General features: G+C 39.9%; 2 protein-coding genes across 2 annotated transcripts in view; one reads left to right on the top strand and one right to left on the bottom strand.

The window, feature by feature from the left end:
• Nucleotides 1–3,258, bottom strand: part of LOC134528987 (RNA-binding protein 26) — a 63,369-nt gene extending 60,111 nt beyond the window's left edge. Inside the window, exons 1-2 of the mRNA XM_063362654.1 lie at nucleotides 3,086–3,258; nucleotides 1,529–1,647 (exon numbers count right to left, since the gene is read on the bottom strand). Of these exons, the coding sequence (XP_063218724.1) occupies nucleotides 1,529–1,647; nucleotides 3,086–3,144 (178 nt within the window). The 5' untranslated portion in view covers nucleotides 3,145–3,258. The remainder of the gene's footprint in view (nucleotides 1–1,528; nucleotides 1,648–3,085) is intronic.
• Nucleotides 3,259–14,698: 11,440 nt separating this feature from the next.
• LOC134529813 (uncharacterized) lies at nucleotides 14,699–16,518 on the top strand. The gene is made up of 2 exons (XM_063364281.1): nucleotides 14,699–16,363; nucleotides 16,484–16,518. Exon 1 carries the CDS (start codon nucleotides 14,956–14,958, stop codon nucleotides 15,889–15,891), a length of 936 nt encoding a protein of 311 aa, XP_063220351.1. The 5' UTR covers nucleotides 14,699–14,955; the 3' UTR covers nucleotides 15,892–16,363; nucleotides 16,484–16,518.
• Nucleotides 16,519–17,296: the final 778 nt, after the last annotated feature.

Genomic DNA, 17,296 nt, shown 5'->3' with positions numbered 1-17,296 from the left:
TCTTTGATGGGCTATGAAATTTTTTTTTATATTCACCACCAACATGTATAACATCACATATAATACCTACAGTCGAAAATTCTAAACGTATTGCCAATAAAATAACTTAAATTAAGGACATTTATATATTTTATCAAATAATTTTCAAAAATTTATATTTTTATCAGAATATTGTATCATTTTAATTACACGAAAGTTTTACATTTGGGTAACTTATAGGCTAGCTGTATTTTATATAATCCTAATAATTGAATATTCAGATCTGTTGGGCACAAACCCTCCTCCTGAATTGTACCTGATTCATTGCCCACACACTCTCATCTAAATTTTCCATTACCCGATCATTCTTATGACATGCAAGTTTTTCCCCCTTTCCATTCTCCTCTCTCTCAAAATGCTCCTGGAGTTCTCCCTCCTGATTCTAGCTTTACCCCTCTCACCCCACTTAATATCCAGTACACCCTAACTAACTAACGTCTCTGTCTGCAGTCTACCTTATAGACTCTCCCACTCCATTTCTTTCGTTGGCACTAACGGGCCAGTTGTGTGCTCTCCCTTTTCTCCTCCACCTCCCTTTCTTTCCCCCACCTGGCTGCTCTCCCCTGCACTCCTACAGTTCCCTCCCATACCACAGCAGCATACTCCAGCATGAGGCGACCACGATGATGCATGGCTTCTCTTTCAGTACACCATTACCCGCATACCCAAGGCCTGTCCGATATTCTTCACCAATTTCCCCTCCCCCCTTTAGGTTTCCTTGGAGAACTATCCCTAGACATTTGTACCTTATGACCTCTCCAATTTCCTATGTCTTGTATTAATAATTTATTTATACCATCTTATTACTGTGCAAAGTTTAATGTATTTCATATTTGTGTCAACAATACATAATAGGCTCTGGCTGTTTTACATCACGTAAATATCAAATGAATCAATTGACCATTAAGTCCGAACTGACAGTTTAGACTGAAATGAAGCCTTCCCCACACACGATCAGTCTTGTGGCTGCTGTTGTTGATGGATGTATTGTTTCATCGTGGAATAGGGAAGAAACTCTGAATGTTGCAATTGCAGTTTCACTATTAGTTATAAAATTAAAACAAAATAGGAAAGCAACCGAAGAGTATAAAAAAAGATGTCTGCCAAGACGCTCGGCTGATCGACTGATGGACTGATTGACTGGTCTGACGAGACGCTGTTCCCACACACTGCAGTTCAGACTGAGTGCTTTCGAGCCCACAGATCTATTTGATCAGAAGCCATCAGTCCATCAGTTACAACTGATCAGCCTACCATCCTTGCTCACACACGGCAGTTTGGACTGTTAAGTTCCGACTGATAAGTCCGAACTGACAATTTACTCTGATCATGTGGGGGGAGGGGGGGCCCTTTAGACACTGTACAAGAGGTTTAGCTATAAATAAACTTACCAAACCTATTGAATAGTTTTAAACAGACGCAGGAAGTACAGCTTTTAATCATAACATATCAACACAAAAAATGATCGAGAAATATGTTAGGTACTTACTATTCAAAAGGAAAACATCTAGCTGTTCAATCATTGTTTGTTGTAGTTCTGAAAGTGGCTTGTCTTTCTTTAACAAGGCAACTACGTATCTAGCCAAAGCAGCAGGATCTGCATCACACCTATAAATTAACATAAAACACAATTTTCACTACAACATGCACTGTTTAATGTCACTTTAGTCAAGCCATTCATTACAAAAAATTAAATTCCTATGTTTTTAATCCATTTCCAAGGTATAACAAAGAACTCACTTCTACAAAATTTGAAAACTAATTCATTTTAGTGCTGGTACGTTGATTTATATAGGCTACACACTACCTCCTAACATTGATTTACAAACACACTCATCTAATTGCCTTGAATTATAAACACTCGTCATCACATTTATTACAATTACCAGTTTGTGTACACTATGTCAAAACATCCATACTGAAATTCAGCATGTAGCACACACAGAGCCTGAAGTGAAGTCCAAAAAAACCATACATTTTAATAATTGAAAGGTCTTTAATCAGCCACGTTCGGAACCATGGCCAAACCAATGACTGCTGAGAAGTATTTATTTATTGATACAAGTTGTGTTAGTGTCAAAATAATTTGGATATTTTTTCTCGGCTAGTTTCTCACTGAATGCAGCCTTGCAAATAGTATACAAATATTCCAGAAACGTGTCCAATTTTTATATTTTATTTTATATAGCAGGTTTAAAAATATTTTACCATGTAATCTTAAAGCTGTGCAAAATGAAACTTGGAACATTATTTACTACTTAACACTAAACACTGGATGAAATTTGTGTTTTAAATATTATCCTTTAACACTTTTACTTATAGTAAAAAGTTTAAAACTTTGAATTTAATTTAATTTTAAACTTAATTACATCACTTATTCCTGGTGCTTCCATTATTTTTTTAATGGAAATATTTATTAAATTTTCTTGAATTAAAGGTGGTAATATCCGATAAATCAATAGGGTTGAATAAATTTTGTTAAAATTGTGATTTTTGTTAATATTGTTAATGTACATATGTTTAATATAAGCAAATTTTAAGGTCTTTGACATGTATTATATATATATGTAACTGATGTTCAATATCCCGGAGCCTATCCTTATACACATGTGGGACCAAACAAATGAAAGTCCATAAATAAAAAGCCTTTAGTTTAGACCAAAATATTATGTGAGTAGCAGCCAAATACATTTTGGTCTCACACAAGCACACTTATGGTAAAACAGATACCATAAGGCTAGAATCCTCAATGTGCAATTAAGAATTAAAGAAAAACACTAAACCATAATTTATTAATTTATGTAGAAGATTATGGTATTACAAATTAAGCAAAACGTGAATTATAATATCTATGAATTCATTAATAAATTTTGTTTAGTTTGGTGTTCAAAACAACGTCTCCTCGCCAAAAATACAATAAATCTAAATTTAAGGAACGTGTTAAATGAAACCTAAAATTTTCATGTGTGTGTCATATATAAACAAATAACCTAAATGCTGCAAATCCCCCTTCCCCAATTACAATGTTGCAGGCTTCTGTACTTACAATGGCTCTAGAACGTATGTTAACCACGATTTTAACTTTTCTTGATCACCTAGTATCATTATGATTGTGTTTTTATTAATAAAAATCACAAATTGTTCTATTTATATTTGAAAGCATATTATTAATAAGAAAAGAATAGTTTAATCAGCACATCACTTTTCTTTTGGGGTAGGGGGTCACGCACTGCTTTCTTGTTTACCAATTTTAGGGTGACCAACAAAACAAGCCAAAAATTTAAAATTTATTTTTTGGGACATTTCGTAATGACTTCTGCTAAATGTGACTAGTTAAAGAACTTATAAAAACGAATATATAATTATATATATAGCCTTAAAAAATAGGGTGAAATTACTTTATATATACGTGCAACCAGTGCACAGAAGTAGGATTCCCGGAACAAAAACGAAAAAGCATTAATAAAATTACCATTTTCATGTGGGCTGAACTAACTATGCACCCTGAATATAAGAAAAATGTAATATTACAAAGGGCTATTCGTAGATATAAATAGTAACTAGGTTCTAAATTTGTAATTACACCTATCCCTTGTAATATATATTTTAGTGGCCATCATGGCCACATGGAGGTGCAGAGGCCATGAGGCAGGAAGAAAAAGGTAGAGAAAAGATGGAGGAGATGTATCGTGTAGAATAGAGAATAAAGGTTTGAACAAGAAATAAAACATGGTGTCAGATGTGGGGTATGTGCAGGCAGTATTGAAGATGAAGGAACCTCAGTGTAGGGGTGATGTATTAAGGTTTCTGGGGATGGTGAAGTATGTAGGGAAATTTATCCCCAACTTGGCGCATGTGTCGGCCCCCTTAAGGATGTTAACGAGGCAAGAGGCAGAGTGGAGATGGGAGTTGGAGCACAAGGAGAGCTTTGAGAAACTAAAATTGCTGCTCTGTAGGAAACCGGTGCTTGCATTTTATGATCCGAAAGAGACTATACAGGTGTTTGCGGATGCTAGCAAAGATGGGCTGGGGGCCTGCCTAATACAGAAAGGCCACCCTGTGGCCTTCTCTTCACGCAGTCTTAATGAACACGAAGAGCGCTATGCACAAGTTGAAAAGGAGCTGTTGGCTGTGCAGTTTGCAATGTCAAAGTTTCACAACTTTGTATATGGCCATCACAAGGTTACAGTGTTCACAGATCATAAGCCGCTTGTATCAATCTGCAAGCAGGATCTGAACAAACTGTCGGCCAGGCTTCAACGACTGAGGTTAAAAATGCTCGAATATGATGTAAATGTTTGTTATCTCCCTGGGAAGTTGCAATACATAGCAGACACATTATCCAGGGCATGCATGGGACAACTGGAGCAGAATCAGGATATGGAGGTGACACATGCAGTACAAGTAGTAGTAGTAGTAGACAACATTCTTGTAGCAGACAGGCAAAGACAAGAATTACAACACAACACACTAGCGGATGTGCAGTTAAATAAGGTGCTCCATTACATTAGAGAAGAATGGCCAGAATAAAAAAAATGGTAGAGCAGAAGGTGGAGATATATTGGAAAAACAGGGAGGCTATATCTGAGTGGGAAGGAATAGTGTTGTTGGGAAACAAGATAGTTGTACCACAAGAGTGTAGAGCAGAGGTATTAAGGCAAATTCATGAGGGTCACATGGGTGTTGAAAAGACTAAATCAAGGGTGCGGCAATTATATTACTGGCCAGGAATCAGTACAAATGTGGAGACATGGGTGAAACATTGTGCAACATGTGAAAGGGTCAGTAGGCAGAATTGCAAAGAGCCACTACACCTGTGGCCAATAGCAGAACGACCATAGGAGAGGGTAGGAGCTGACATTTTTACGTACGGGACACAGCCATACTTGGTAGTTATAGATGCTTATTCTAACTGGGTGGAGATGCGGGCAATTAGAGACAAATCAGCATCTAGCGTAATAGGGGAGTGCAAGTCAATATTTGCAACACATGGTGTGCCAGATGTAGTAAGTGCAGGCAATGTACCATTTGGCAGTCACACATTCAGGCAGTTTGCCGAGCAGTGGAAGTTTTAGGTAAAACTCAGAAGTCCAAATTACCCACGGAGTAACGGGCTAGCGGAAAAAGGGGTGGGAATCTGTAAACAGATGTGTAGCAAACTAGGCCTGCGCTCTGGGGATATCTGGAGCATGTTATTGGAGCACAGGAATACGCCGCTCAAACATATGGGACACTCGCCAGCTCAGTTGCTGATGGGAAGAGTTTGCAAAACGAAGATGCCAGTCCACTCAGGGATTGTACAGCCATGCACAATCAAACCGGCAGAGGTAATCAAGCAAAAAATGGAGCAATCAGATCGTAGTAAAACGTATTATGATAAGGGGGATGAAAGGTTGCCAGTTCTAAAGCCGGAGCAAGAGGTCGTGATGAGAGAGCAGGTGACAGGTACATGGCAGCCAGGTCGAATAGTAAAGGAAAGCATATATCAGTGGTCCTATGTTGTGAGTGATAGATGGGGACAAGAACTTAGAAGAAATAGGATAGATTTAAAGGAATCAGGAAGGAAACAGACCAGTGTCGATGTAGATATCGATGGGGACATGAATGAGTCCGATAAACAGACCAGTGTAAGCGTGGGTAACAATGGGGAATTAAATGAGCCAAATATTGAAGAGGGTGAACAGGGAACCACCCCAAACAAGGAGCAACCTAAGGAGAGGTGGAAGAGATCAGGGAGATGTGTACATAAACTTAGGTGGCTAGCAGAATATAAGTAAACACAGGTCTGGAAGTGAGAGGAGAGAAGTATTGTTATATAATGAGTGATATTAGTAGAATCTTATGTTGCAGTAAGAGATGGTGAGGTTATGTAACATGTCAGTTAATAAAGTATTTATATGTTTGTTTGATGTAACATGTCATGTACTATAAGAGTAAGAGACGTTGTGTGTCATCGGTAAATGCAGTGGAGTATTGTTATATGTATCATGTAATGGTGAGTTATGTAGAGCTAAAGAAGTAATTGTAAAGGTGGAAGGATGTAATATATATTGTAGTGGCCATCATGGCCACATGGAGGTGCAGAGGCCATGAGGCAGGAAGAAGAAGGTAGAGAAAAGATGGAGGAGATGTATAGTGTAGAATAGAGAATAAAGGTGTGAACAAGAAATAAAACATCCCTCACTTAGCCCGACTAATTCGTTTCTAAAAATGCTTATGTTATTTGAAAACACATATTCTGAAGCAATAGTTTCCATAAATAGCAAGGCTAATTTATTTAATGTGTTCCAAAATTGTGTAGGAAAATATACTTTACATAATAAACATGCACTGAATAACACTCAACTATAAAAATGTCACACCATTTATCTTTATATGCCTCCCATTGCAGTTTGTATGACAAATACTGACGACAGTCGTCGTGCCCTCATAGACTTAGAGGCCGTTTCTGCCCACCGCCGGGTACCTGAGGGGGGCTATTTCCCCCTAACCCCTCTGTGCAGTGCAGTGAGTGCTCCGTGCTAGGGACGCACCCGCGTGCGCCCTAACTTCGCTGCTGGACCGCTCAAGGACGGACATCTTTGTATAATTATTTGTAAAAACTTAACGTGTAATTGTGTATTCAAATAGGGTAGTTATGTGTTTTGTTTGAATCGTGTAGCTTTGTACAGGGGCCGCGCCTGGCCCGCAGTGGACACGCGACCCTCCGTGCCGCTTTCCCCCCTTCTCCCCCTCCTCTTCTCGCGCGGCGCTGCGGCCGCGCGGGGCGGAGAGTAGTCAGTCGCCGCTTGGCTGCCGTCGAGGGAGGTTCTGTATCGCTGCGCTCCGCGAGTCCGTAGGCCCTCTGCCACGCGCGTTGCTAGCGTCGCTACCATCGTTTCGGTTAGCTCCCACGTTCGACATCTTCAGTCGCGGAGTAGTGCACCTTCGTGGTTGACCTGCAATTTGCGTTCGCTCCCGGCGCGGCGGGGGACGTGTCCCGTAACATCGTTGTGGGTCAGGCGCGCTCAGGGAAAAGGACTAAATAAAACATCTTGTAGACTAACAGCGGACGTTTCCTGGTTCGATCTCCACTCCCATACTCCTGCCCTGTTCATCACCTCCCCCTCTCCCCAGCTCCCGGTCCCGGCCACAGTAGGCACGAACCCCCACCTCTCACTGAGTTAGTCGGCAACAATAATTCCAACCTAAATTCATAGTCGCACGTCGGGGATCGGGAAGGAGACGCGGCCTGGGGACGACAATACGACACCGCGTAATGGGAGATACGTGGTTATGTACTTTATTTTCAATCGGCTGACTGACTTGCCCGTCCGGGTGTGACCTTCAACTCACAAGGCGTACCTTTACAAACCATCCTTTACTGACAGTGAAACCGATATTAATATACGGATAGTTATATTTTAATTTTTCAAAAATTAAAGTGCTTATTCGCATATCACCACCTGGTTCACACCAATCCTGTCAGGCCAATGATTATTTTTTTTCATTGCAACATTCATTTAAAAATTTTTTCACGTCAATCATCTGTTTATTTATGTTTCGGTATCTAATGTCAAATATATTCCCGCTAGAAAAACCAACAGCATCAGACTTATGTAGATAAACTTTTGGTAAGAGTCCTTATTTCATACGATTATGCGCAGAGTTGACTTGCTTAAAACTAAAGTGCGACCAACATAAGCGTGGCCTTCATGACAATCTTCGCGCCATAATACTTCTAGTTTTGTCTCAAATACTTGAACACGATGCATTATGAGTGAATAAACACGTACAGTTACCGGCAGCTGAATTGGCAGACGTTGCTTTTATTTGAGTGAATTCCTTGCCACTGACTAGACTGAGTTCACGGCCCGGTCTGTGGCCAGGCAACAACGGTATGGCACGGCGGCATACGCGCGGACGTAAAAACATTTGGTCCTTTACACTCCATAGCCGCAATTTAACTTGCCATAGTTGATGTTTGTACAACTGTGCATCTCTTCCCCCCTTGTTTGGCTAACTGTATCCCACGGCACATCTGTTGTTTACAGAAGATGAAACAGACTTTGTGGCGTCATGCCCGACTTCTTTTTTTTTACCTGCGGAGATTTCGTGCTAACTGAAATTTACAGACGTGCTATTCAAGACTGGGGCAGTAAAATTCACATCGCGCTAAATGAATCCGCGCAATCTGAAGACGTGCTAAGTCAGGGATAGGTGTACTTAAGTAGCTTGGCTTCTGGGTTGTAGCCGTGTCCTTGGCAAATAATTCACCAACGTTTCGGTTGACATTGCAGTCGCCATCATCAGGGAGCAGTTACATACATTGTAATTACTTATTGATCATCATTAATTTTCGACAGTTTCGTATTCCACGGTTTCTCTGTGACATCATTTTCGATGTCTTAAATCATTTTAAAACAATATCTAAAAATACCCAGGCATCTCAACCCACTATTTTGCTCTCATTGGTGAATTGCAAATAACGTACATCCTAGACAACATTACCATGGGAATTCAAATTATACATGTGAATAAATGGCATTGGCTCAAACTTTCGTACTCATATAAACTAATGTTATGTACTGTGCCACAAATGAGTGATTTCCTTGGCACCTTCCCACGTTTTATTTGTTTGAACATTTCATAAATGTTCAGGGGCTAACATATATTTTAATTGATGGGGTCGTTATCATTTAAGGCTTGGGCAGTCAGTCCGTCCACTGCTACAGCTACTGCGCTAAGCAGCCGCACATGCCACACCATCCCACGCCCTATTAGCAACATGTCATATTTTCACCACCTGCCCGCATGTACAGTCTCCAGTGTTCCATATAGAGGCCTCACTTTTTGACACAGCATCGCGCAATACACTAGCCCATGTAAGCACGGACGGTTAGACACTGGCGTTGCATTTCGATGTGCCTCCATGTCAAAGCTCCGCTGGCACATCCATCATAAGCAAGCCCACTTTACCACACGTCCGCACTCCCCCCTCCTTTTTGTTCAATCAACCCATCTGGCGACACCCAAAGGCCCATGCTCACACCCATAGAGCAACATCAGTGTGCCATCTGTACGATGCAGTAGTAACTAATAATATGCCTCCCCTTCTCATAGCCCTTGAATTGTCCACTTGGGAGCAACATCTCCAGAGGCATCTTCCAGTAGGCCATAGCACCAACATTTCTCTTCAAGCCAGATCGTAGTTGCCCCTAGATCCTCGCCTATATTTAACTTGGTGTTTGGAATGCCATCTTCTGGTGCACTTGTCAATTAAGTGAGCCTCTTAGTACCTCTGTTTTCCCACTTCAGAGCATCACTTCCTGGGGTGGTCTGCCTTTTCTTTGGCCATTTTATCCTACCCCATTTAGGACTCTTCTAAACCAAGAAATAATCACTGCCAGTATCATCTGCTGGTATCCTTCCCCAAGGTTATACATCATACGACATACATCTTGTAATTCCTACTCAACAAGCACCGATTCAAAGCCCAGTCGCAACCATGGTCGCAGACGTCGTCGTCCATGTCACACCAGGGGTTAATTTCAGTGGGAACGCAAGGGAATGGCGTTCCCTTACCTCCCAAGAGTGCCGGAACGCAAGGGAATGCACTTAAAACTAAAAGTTTAAAAAACAATTACGCTGGATCAATATTATGCTTTGTTTGCGAGTGACTCGTAAGCAGGTAGGAAGCGCCCGTACAAGCCGTTGTGAGCTGTGTTGTGATAAGTCATGCAAAGAATCAGGGAGGAAGGTGACTGGTGAGTCATCCTCGTCCGCGCCTCTCTATAACATAACAATGCCCACCCCTTCCTCCCCTCCATTCTTTCGCCGCGCCACCGCCCCCGTGATCGTTGGAGTTTAGTCAGTTTACAACAGGTGCGTTGACTTGACCTTGACGCCGTTTCGCGTTTAAGTTACAAGTTGCATTGTGTTCGATGATTGTGTTCGTTTTTATACTTATTAGTGCTAGTGCAGCTAAATAGTTTGACTATGACTACCAGAAAATTTGTTGATTTTTTTAAACCTAACCCTAAGAAACAAAAAGGTTACGTGAATTCGGAAGCATCAAGTACGACTTCAATTGTTAATCAAGATAAAAAAGAAGACACAATCGGAATCAAGGAGGATAATTGCGATTACCTATCCCCTTCGACTTCCTCGTCGGACAAAACAGTATCCAGGTTGGAGGGTTTGGGATCTGATACAGACGAAGCTAAGGTTAGTATAGAAAATAATGATTTTGTTGGGGGTGAACAGCCAGTTTGTTGGTCTGTAGAACAAACTGTTGAATTCAAAGCAAAAAATCCATGGTTAATTGTGAACAGAGAACTAGGTTGCAATGTTTGCAGAAGCGTGAGTACTCTAGGTGCCGGGAAAACGAAGGGCCTAAAGATTAGCGAAGAGTGGGTTTTAGGAACTATTACCGCTTCCGGAAACAATAAGAACGACCAGCAATCCTCTCTTAGGAAAAATATATTTTTACACCGTGGGTCTCGAGCTCACTCTTTAGCTGAAAAAATACTCAATGAAGCAAAGAAAGATACAATGAAAAAAGCTGTTGCTTCTATGCATCAAGAGCAGCAAATTGTAACTGAGCGCATTTTCCGCACGGCTTATAAGCAAGCCAAATTAAATAGGCCATTCTTTGAGTTTGAAACTGAAATTGATATTCAAATAATGAATGGTTTAGATATGGGCCGAATCCTCCATTCAAATGTCGCTTGCTCCAATATAGTTCATCATATTTCTGATGAAATGAAATCAGACTTAATAAATGGCCTAATCAAGTCAGACTCTAAATTTTCCCTGCTTTTAGATGAAGCCACTTCAGTTTCAAACAAAAATGCTTTGGTGGTTTATATCAGAACTGTTCTAAAAGGAATGCAAAACCCTATGACAGTGTTCTTAACACTTTTTGAACTAAATAGCACAACATCAGCTGGTATATTACAAGAACTTTTTAATCAGTTACAAGCATTAGGTCTAAGCTTTGAATTCATAAAAGACCACATGATTGCTCTAACTTGTGATGGTGCATCAGTGCTACTAGGCAAAAAATCTGGCCTTGCTATGCAGCTTACTGAAACATTCCCCAACTTGTTCATTTGGCATTGTTTGAACCATCGTTTAGAGCTTGCCGTACACGATTCCGTAGAAGAAGTAGCTGGAATCAATCATTTTAAGATCTTCATGGATAAAATTAGAAACATGTTTAGTTGTTCTCCGAAAAATAGCAGGGAGTTGGCAGAAGTTGCTAAAGGACTAGAGGAGCAAATTTTGAAAATCGGCCGTGTTTTAGATACTCGTTGGGTAGCTTCCAGCTTAATGGCGGTGAAAGCAGTTTGGACAGATTTTAAAGCTTTGTACAACCATTTCCTTGAAGCATCTGAAGACAAGCAAAGGGACTCGAAGCAACGTTCGACTTACAAAGGGCTTTGTAGTACATTGTCTTCTACAACTTTCGTACACAACCTTGCATTGATGTACGATGCTCTAGAAGAGTTAGCTGATTTGTCCCTTCAGCTTCAAAAATCAAGCCTCAACCTTATCCAAGCCCACAGTGATATAACACTGTTAATCAAAGTGTTTGAAAACCGAGTTGAAAACATGGGTAGACGTTCAGTGGAAGCTAAAATTGCTATTGACGATTTGATGTTTCAAGATGTTGAACTTTATGTGAGAGCCAAGATACCAAGTATTCCAGAAAAACAGTTCTATCGGAGCCTCGCAAACAACTTGACTTCAAGGTTGCTATCATCTTCAAATGCGTCTGAAAACTACAACACAATCATGAATGACATCAAAGTGATCCACCCCATGTATTGGCCAAAAGACTTATCCATCACCTACGGAGAATGTGAGATCCAGCGAATCTGCGATAGATTTAAGATTAGCAGCTCTCAGGATATAATTAGAGACTTCAGACACTTCAAGCAGGGACTGAAGCCTATGTTAAGTGGAGAGAAACCTACTATTCTTGAGAAGCCACCGTCGTTTAAGAAACTGATATCCATCATAAATAGCATTGCAGTGTCTAGTGCTGAATGTGAACGTGGATTTTCTGCAATGAATTTAATTATGACTCCTCTTAGATCTTCACTCTACATTAGCACGGTTTGCGATTTATTGCGGATCAGGCTCCTAGGACCTCCTGTGGCTAGATACAATCCCGAGCGACACGTCAAAACTTGGCTGGCGAAGGGACACCATTCTGCACTTGACACCAAGTCAAAACAACGAAGGCAGAAAACGTACAATGAAGACAGCATTGCATTGTGGGAACTTTTTTCCTAAACCCGTTCTTTTTTAATATCTTTTAGAATTTCAGAACATTAAGTTTTCATAAAAATAACTAGGCCTAACTTGTAGTTGTGTTCTAAACTAAAGTTTTCTTAGTTTTCTTTTTGTATTTACAGTTAGTTGTGTATTGATGTTTTTTTGCAGTTTTCACTTCAAAAAATTAACAAACAACTAATTTTACCAACTAGGCATTGCCTTACAATATTAGACTACAATGACTACAAACCGTACATTGTCATAATAAGTAGATGAAATAACACCTTAACTTTTTAAAATTTCATTAAATTTTTAAATTGAAACCGTGTTACTTCTTTGTGTCATTTATTTTGTGTGTAATTAAACACTTCCTTTTATTTTCCAAGAAGTTGGTCTATTTTGAATGTATAAATATTGTTTTTTTACCCATAAGGTAGGCCAAATTTTCTTTGTAAAATATGCAAAATTGTAGTTCAAGCAAGCTGTTATATTCAAAAACATCTATTTACATATGGATATGTATTATTACAACTGTACTGTATATCAATAAAATTGTAAATAAGGCTTTATTTGTTTTTATTTTACCATTCATTAAAAAAGTAATATTGGTAAGCTTCATTGCTTCAAACAAAATGGTCAGTGAAAGTAGTCAACAAGATGTTAATGGAGCAAAGGGTGAACTCAATTTAAATTCATGTTTTTATTTTCTTACATCATAATCAAGCACTTTAAAAAGTAATCACCATTAAAATATCAATTTTTTATAAAAATAATTGTAGTATTATGTCTGGATGGCCTAAAAACGCGGGTTTACAGTTATAATTTTCAAAACTTTTTCCCGGGGGAGGGCCCCCGGACCCTCCTCCTTCCTGGGGGGTATTCCAGACCCCCCGGTCTGAGCATCCCGCTTTAGAGTTCCCACACCTAAAACTTTAGAAATTAAGCACTGTGTCACACCAAAGCAGTCTTCGCAAAGAGTATTGCCGAAGATGACCAGTCGGATACCTGTGTTTCTTTGCTCCAGACCAGCGAAACAGTTGGAACCGGAGTCGACGAGGCAGTAGCTAGTGTGGACGAGGCAGTCAGTGCAGTGTTAAAGACTTTGATTACGAAAACGCTTAATGCCCTATCATAATATACCAGTTCCTCACTTAGCACGACTAATGCATTCCTAAAAATGTCCATTATACCCGAAATGGCACATTCTCAAGCATTGTTCTACATAAATAGCAAGGCTAATTTGACGTCGACCCAAGTGTCTCCTCGGCTCCTTCAGGCCGTTATGCCTCGTCAACGTCCTCTCTTGCATTATTAGTGCAACCTAAGTGCAGTGTCTACAAACAGGGACGCACACACGTGCGCCCTGGAACGTCCAAAGGCGATCTTGTGTCTTGTAAATAACTTCTAATATCCTATATTTATTGTTACTATGTTCCATTGTAAATATTCACGAGTGTCTACGGTTTTTGTTAATAATTTATAATGTCCTTTTCTTTTAATACTTTGCATTTAGAGAGTTCTGTATATATTTTAAGTGCTTATGCTGTGTCATTATCATGTAGATCGGCAAGCCTAGCCCGCCGCGCGAGTCGTGTCTTCCCCGCCGGCCCGTTTCCCCTTCCTCCCCTCCGCAGCCCGCGCGGGCGGGCAGCGGAGCGCGGAGCAGGTTTGCCAGACGTACGACTATAGTCGTACATGTACGACTATTTCGTAGTTCGGTACGACGTACGTCTGAACATAGGGTCGTACACCTATTTGTACGACTATTTTGAAATTTTGGTGGTTAAGATGTTATGGTTAAATATTTTGGTCTCATAAACACAATATATGCAGTTCTAAAGAAGCCAAAATCGAAAATTGTAATGAAATCGATCTGAATGTTAATCCAATTCAAGAAACAATCGATAGCTTCATTATAATAGTTGAGAGGAATGACAACAGAATGCACATAAATCAATATCATATTGGATACATTATTAAAATATGTGTGATATTCTGTAAGTACCTATCATCTTTGGAACAGTACGAACAATTTAAGAATTTAACAGTTGTTTACATTGTTTGGTAAATATGAGTGACGCAGAAGATGGGCTAAGTTCGCCACCAAAAAAGGTGTGTATTCAGCAAAGTGCAGGTAAACACAGGGCTCAAAAATTTAGAAAAGAGTGGTTGTCTGAAACAGAATTTAAAGAGTGGCTGTTACCTGTACATGGAGACGAATACAAGGCTAAGTGTAAATTTTGTGGGATAACACTTGTTACCGAAATAAGTAACTTAAAGCGGCATGCAACCGGTGGGAAACATACAGCACTTAGAATGTCTGCTACTGTTAGACAAACATCGATTTCTAGATTTATTGCAGCACCTAAAGTTGATTTAGACAAAAAAATTGCATCTGCTGAAATAAAACTTTCGGCATTCATTGCGGAGCACAATGTTGCTTTTTCTGTTGCAGACCATCTCACAGCTGTCATAAAAGATATCTTTTCTGACCATAAAATTGCACAGAAATTGACTCTTAAACGAACAAAAACATGCAGTATTGTAAATAATGTAATAGCTGCCGATCATAAGGAGAAGTTGGCGAATAAATTAAAGAACACCAAATTCAGCATCCTTACAGATGAATCAACAGACATAGGGACAATAAAAATGTCGTGCATAGTGGTAAGGTACCATGATTTCCAGTCTGGAAGGATAGAGAGCAAATTCTGGGAACTAAGAGAAATTTTTGACTCTTCAAATAAAGTTGTGTGCGCCAGTGCAGAAAACCTGTTTCGTGGCTTGGTTGCTTCAATCACAGAGTTTGGAATTCCGTTGGAAAATGTGATCGGATTTGGAGCAGATGGATGTAATGTGATGATGGGTGAACATAATTCAGTATCATCTCGTCTCAAAGAAGCTTGTCCTGGGATCGTGGTGGTTAAGTGCATTTGTCATTCGGCACATCTGTGTGCTAGTGAAGCATGTAAAGTGCTTCCTCGGTCTTGTGAAGATATGGCTCGTGAAATATACAATTTCTTGAAGAGCAGTGCTAAACGACAGAGTGAGCTGAAAGAGTTTCAAACATTTCTTGACATGGAACCTTTGAAAATGCTTCATCCCTCGCAGACCAGGTGGTTGTCTTTGGTGGCAGTTGTTCAACGCATTTTGGAGCAGTGGGATGCTTTGAAATTGTATTTTACAGACTGTTGGTTGTCACAGAGACTCTTAAGTGCAGAAAACATCTTCAATGCACTTCACGATCCTTTTTTGAAACTGTATTTCATGTTCCTTTCATGGGTTCTTCCGAAATTCACAAAATTCAACGAATTTTTCCAGACGAAGAATGTTGTTATTACAGAACTACATACCCAATTAAGAGATCTCTATACTGACATTCTCCTTAGTTTCATGAAAAGGGACTATGTCATGAAAACACCACTCGAGGAAGTCGATCCTGCCCTGGAGAAGTATCATCTTCCAGACACTGAGATGTATTTAGGAGTTAAAGTCCTGCAGCACATTGATAAACCAGAAATCACTTCCAAGCCCGATATTCGCTGTCATTTCTTTCACAGGTGTAGAACTTTCCTCACGGTGAGTTGAATCACTTGCAAGCCTCATTGTTATTTAATTTTAATTTTTGTAACTGAAATAATGATAAATGTTTGTCATAATTTTTCAGGTTGCTGCTCAAGAAATAAGAAAAAGATATAATATGAATGATCCGGTTCTGTCGAAACTTAGCTACCTGCAACCTAAAGCAGCTCTTTCACCAGTATTCAGGGTTAACTGCCCTTCCCTTCTTCCACTAGTAAAAGTAGTCCCAAGAATTGTTTCTTGTGATGATGATGCAAGTTTACAGCGTCTTGATGATCAGTGGAGGGAGCTTCCATTTTCAAGGGCAAGGCTTCCAGAAGATATTGATGATGTAAACAGTCCTGACATTTTCTGGAATATGCTTCTGAAACCAAGCTGTGACACACAAGAAGCTCATTTCAAAGAATTGGCTACATTTGCACTTCATGTGCTTAGTCTCCCGCACTCTAATGCAGACTGTGAAAGAGTCTTCAGTCAGGTATGAAAATATATGCATCATAAATAACTATTTTGTTACCTACTGTTCTTATTTTAAAATTTGAGTTTTTGTTAACTGCAATATTGTTAGAAAAATATAGCATGTGTATTTACTTTACAGGTAAATCTAGTGAAAACCAAAGTACGAAATCGCCTCCTTGCTTCCGAGTGTGTGAAGGAAAGTGGTACCTGTGCATTGTTTCGCCCTACAGCTGAAATGTTATCGCGCATGACATCAGCAAACTTGTATGCATCCAGTGCACCAGAAAACGATATTGTGGATATTCTCTTCGAAAAGGATGACTGAGTTGTTAAGAAAATTGTTTTTTTTTTTTTTTTTTTTTTTTTTTTTAACTTAACATGTGTTAATTTTGGTGTAGTTTTTTTCCTTAGTGTAATTGTTTCCATGTAATTTTTTTCCTTCACGATTGTGTCATGCCAATAAAATACTACCAAAATGAATAGCAAAAAAATCGCCGGATAAAATAAAAGTTGGTACTCATTAACGTTTTATTTTAAAAATTATAGTATGTACGACTATTTGCTCCAATGTACGACTATTTCTAGTCTTCGGTACGACTTTTGGAATGTTGCAATCTGGCAACACTGGCGCGGAGTGTCAGTCAGTCGTCTGCTGGGAGTCGCACGGGGCGGACCTGCTTCGTTCCGCTCCGCGAGAAGTAGCACGGGGTCCGGGTCGCACAAGGAGCATGTAAGAAGATCTGGAGTGGACATGTGTAGGGCGAGAGCGAAGCCAGCCGGTTGCGAAGAAGGGTTGAAAAGAAAGAGGAGGAGAGCGTATTTCTACTGCAAACGCAGCCCCAGCCCACTTGTCCTTGAGGTTTGAGTGGCGCTGGTGTGCGGCTACAATGGTGATTTCCTGTAGCGCATATGGCTGTACAAATCTATGGAATTCCAAGCCGGATGGCGTTGC

This window comes from Bacillus rossius, chromosome 2 (assembly GCF_032445375.1).
Source record: "Bacillus rossius redtenbacheri isolate Brsri chromosome 2, Brsri_v3, whole genome shotgun sequence".
NCBI classification, from domain to species: Eukaryota; Metazoa; Arthropoda; class Insecta; order Phasmatodea; family Bacillidae; genus Bacillus; species Bacillus rossius.
Note: the sequence above shows the minus strand (reverse complement) of the source record. Positions and strands in the feature narration are given on the sequence as shown.

Coding starts and splice junctions, on each gene's coding strand:
- LOC134529813 (XM_063364281.1), top strand. CDS start 14,956: ATGTCGTGCATAGTGGTAAGGTACCATGATTTCCAGTCTGGAAGGATA.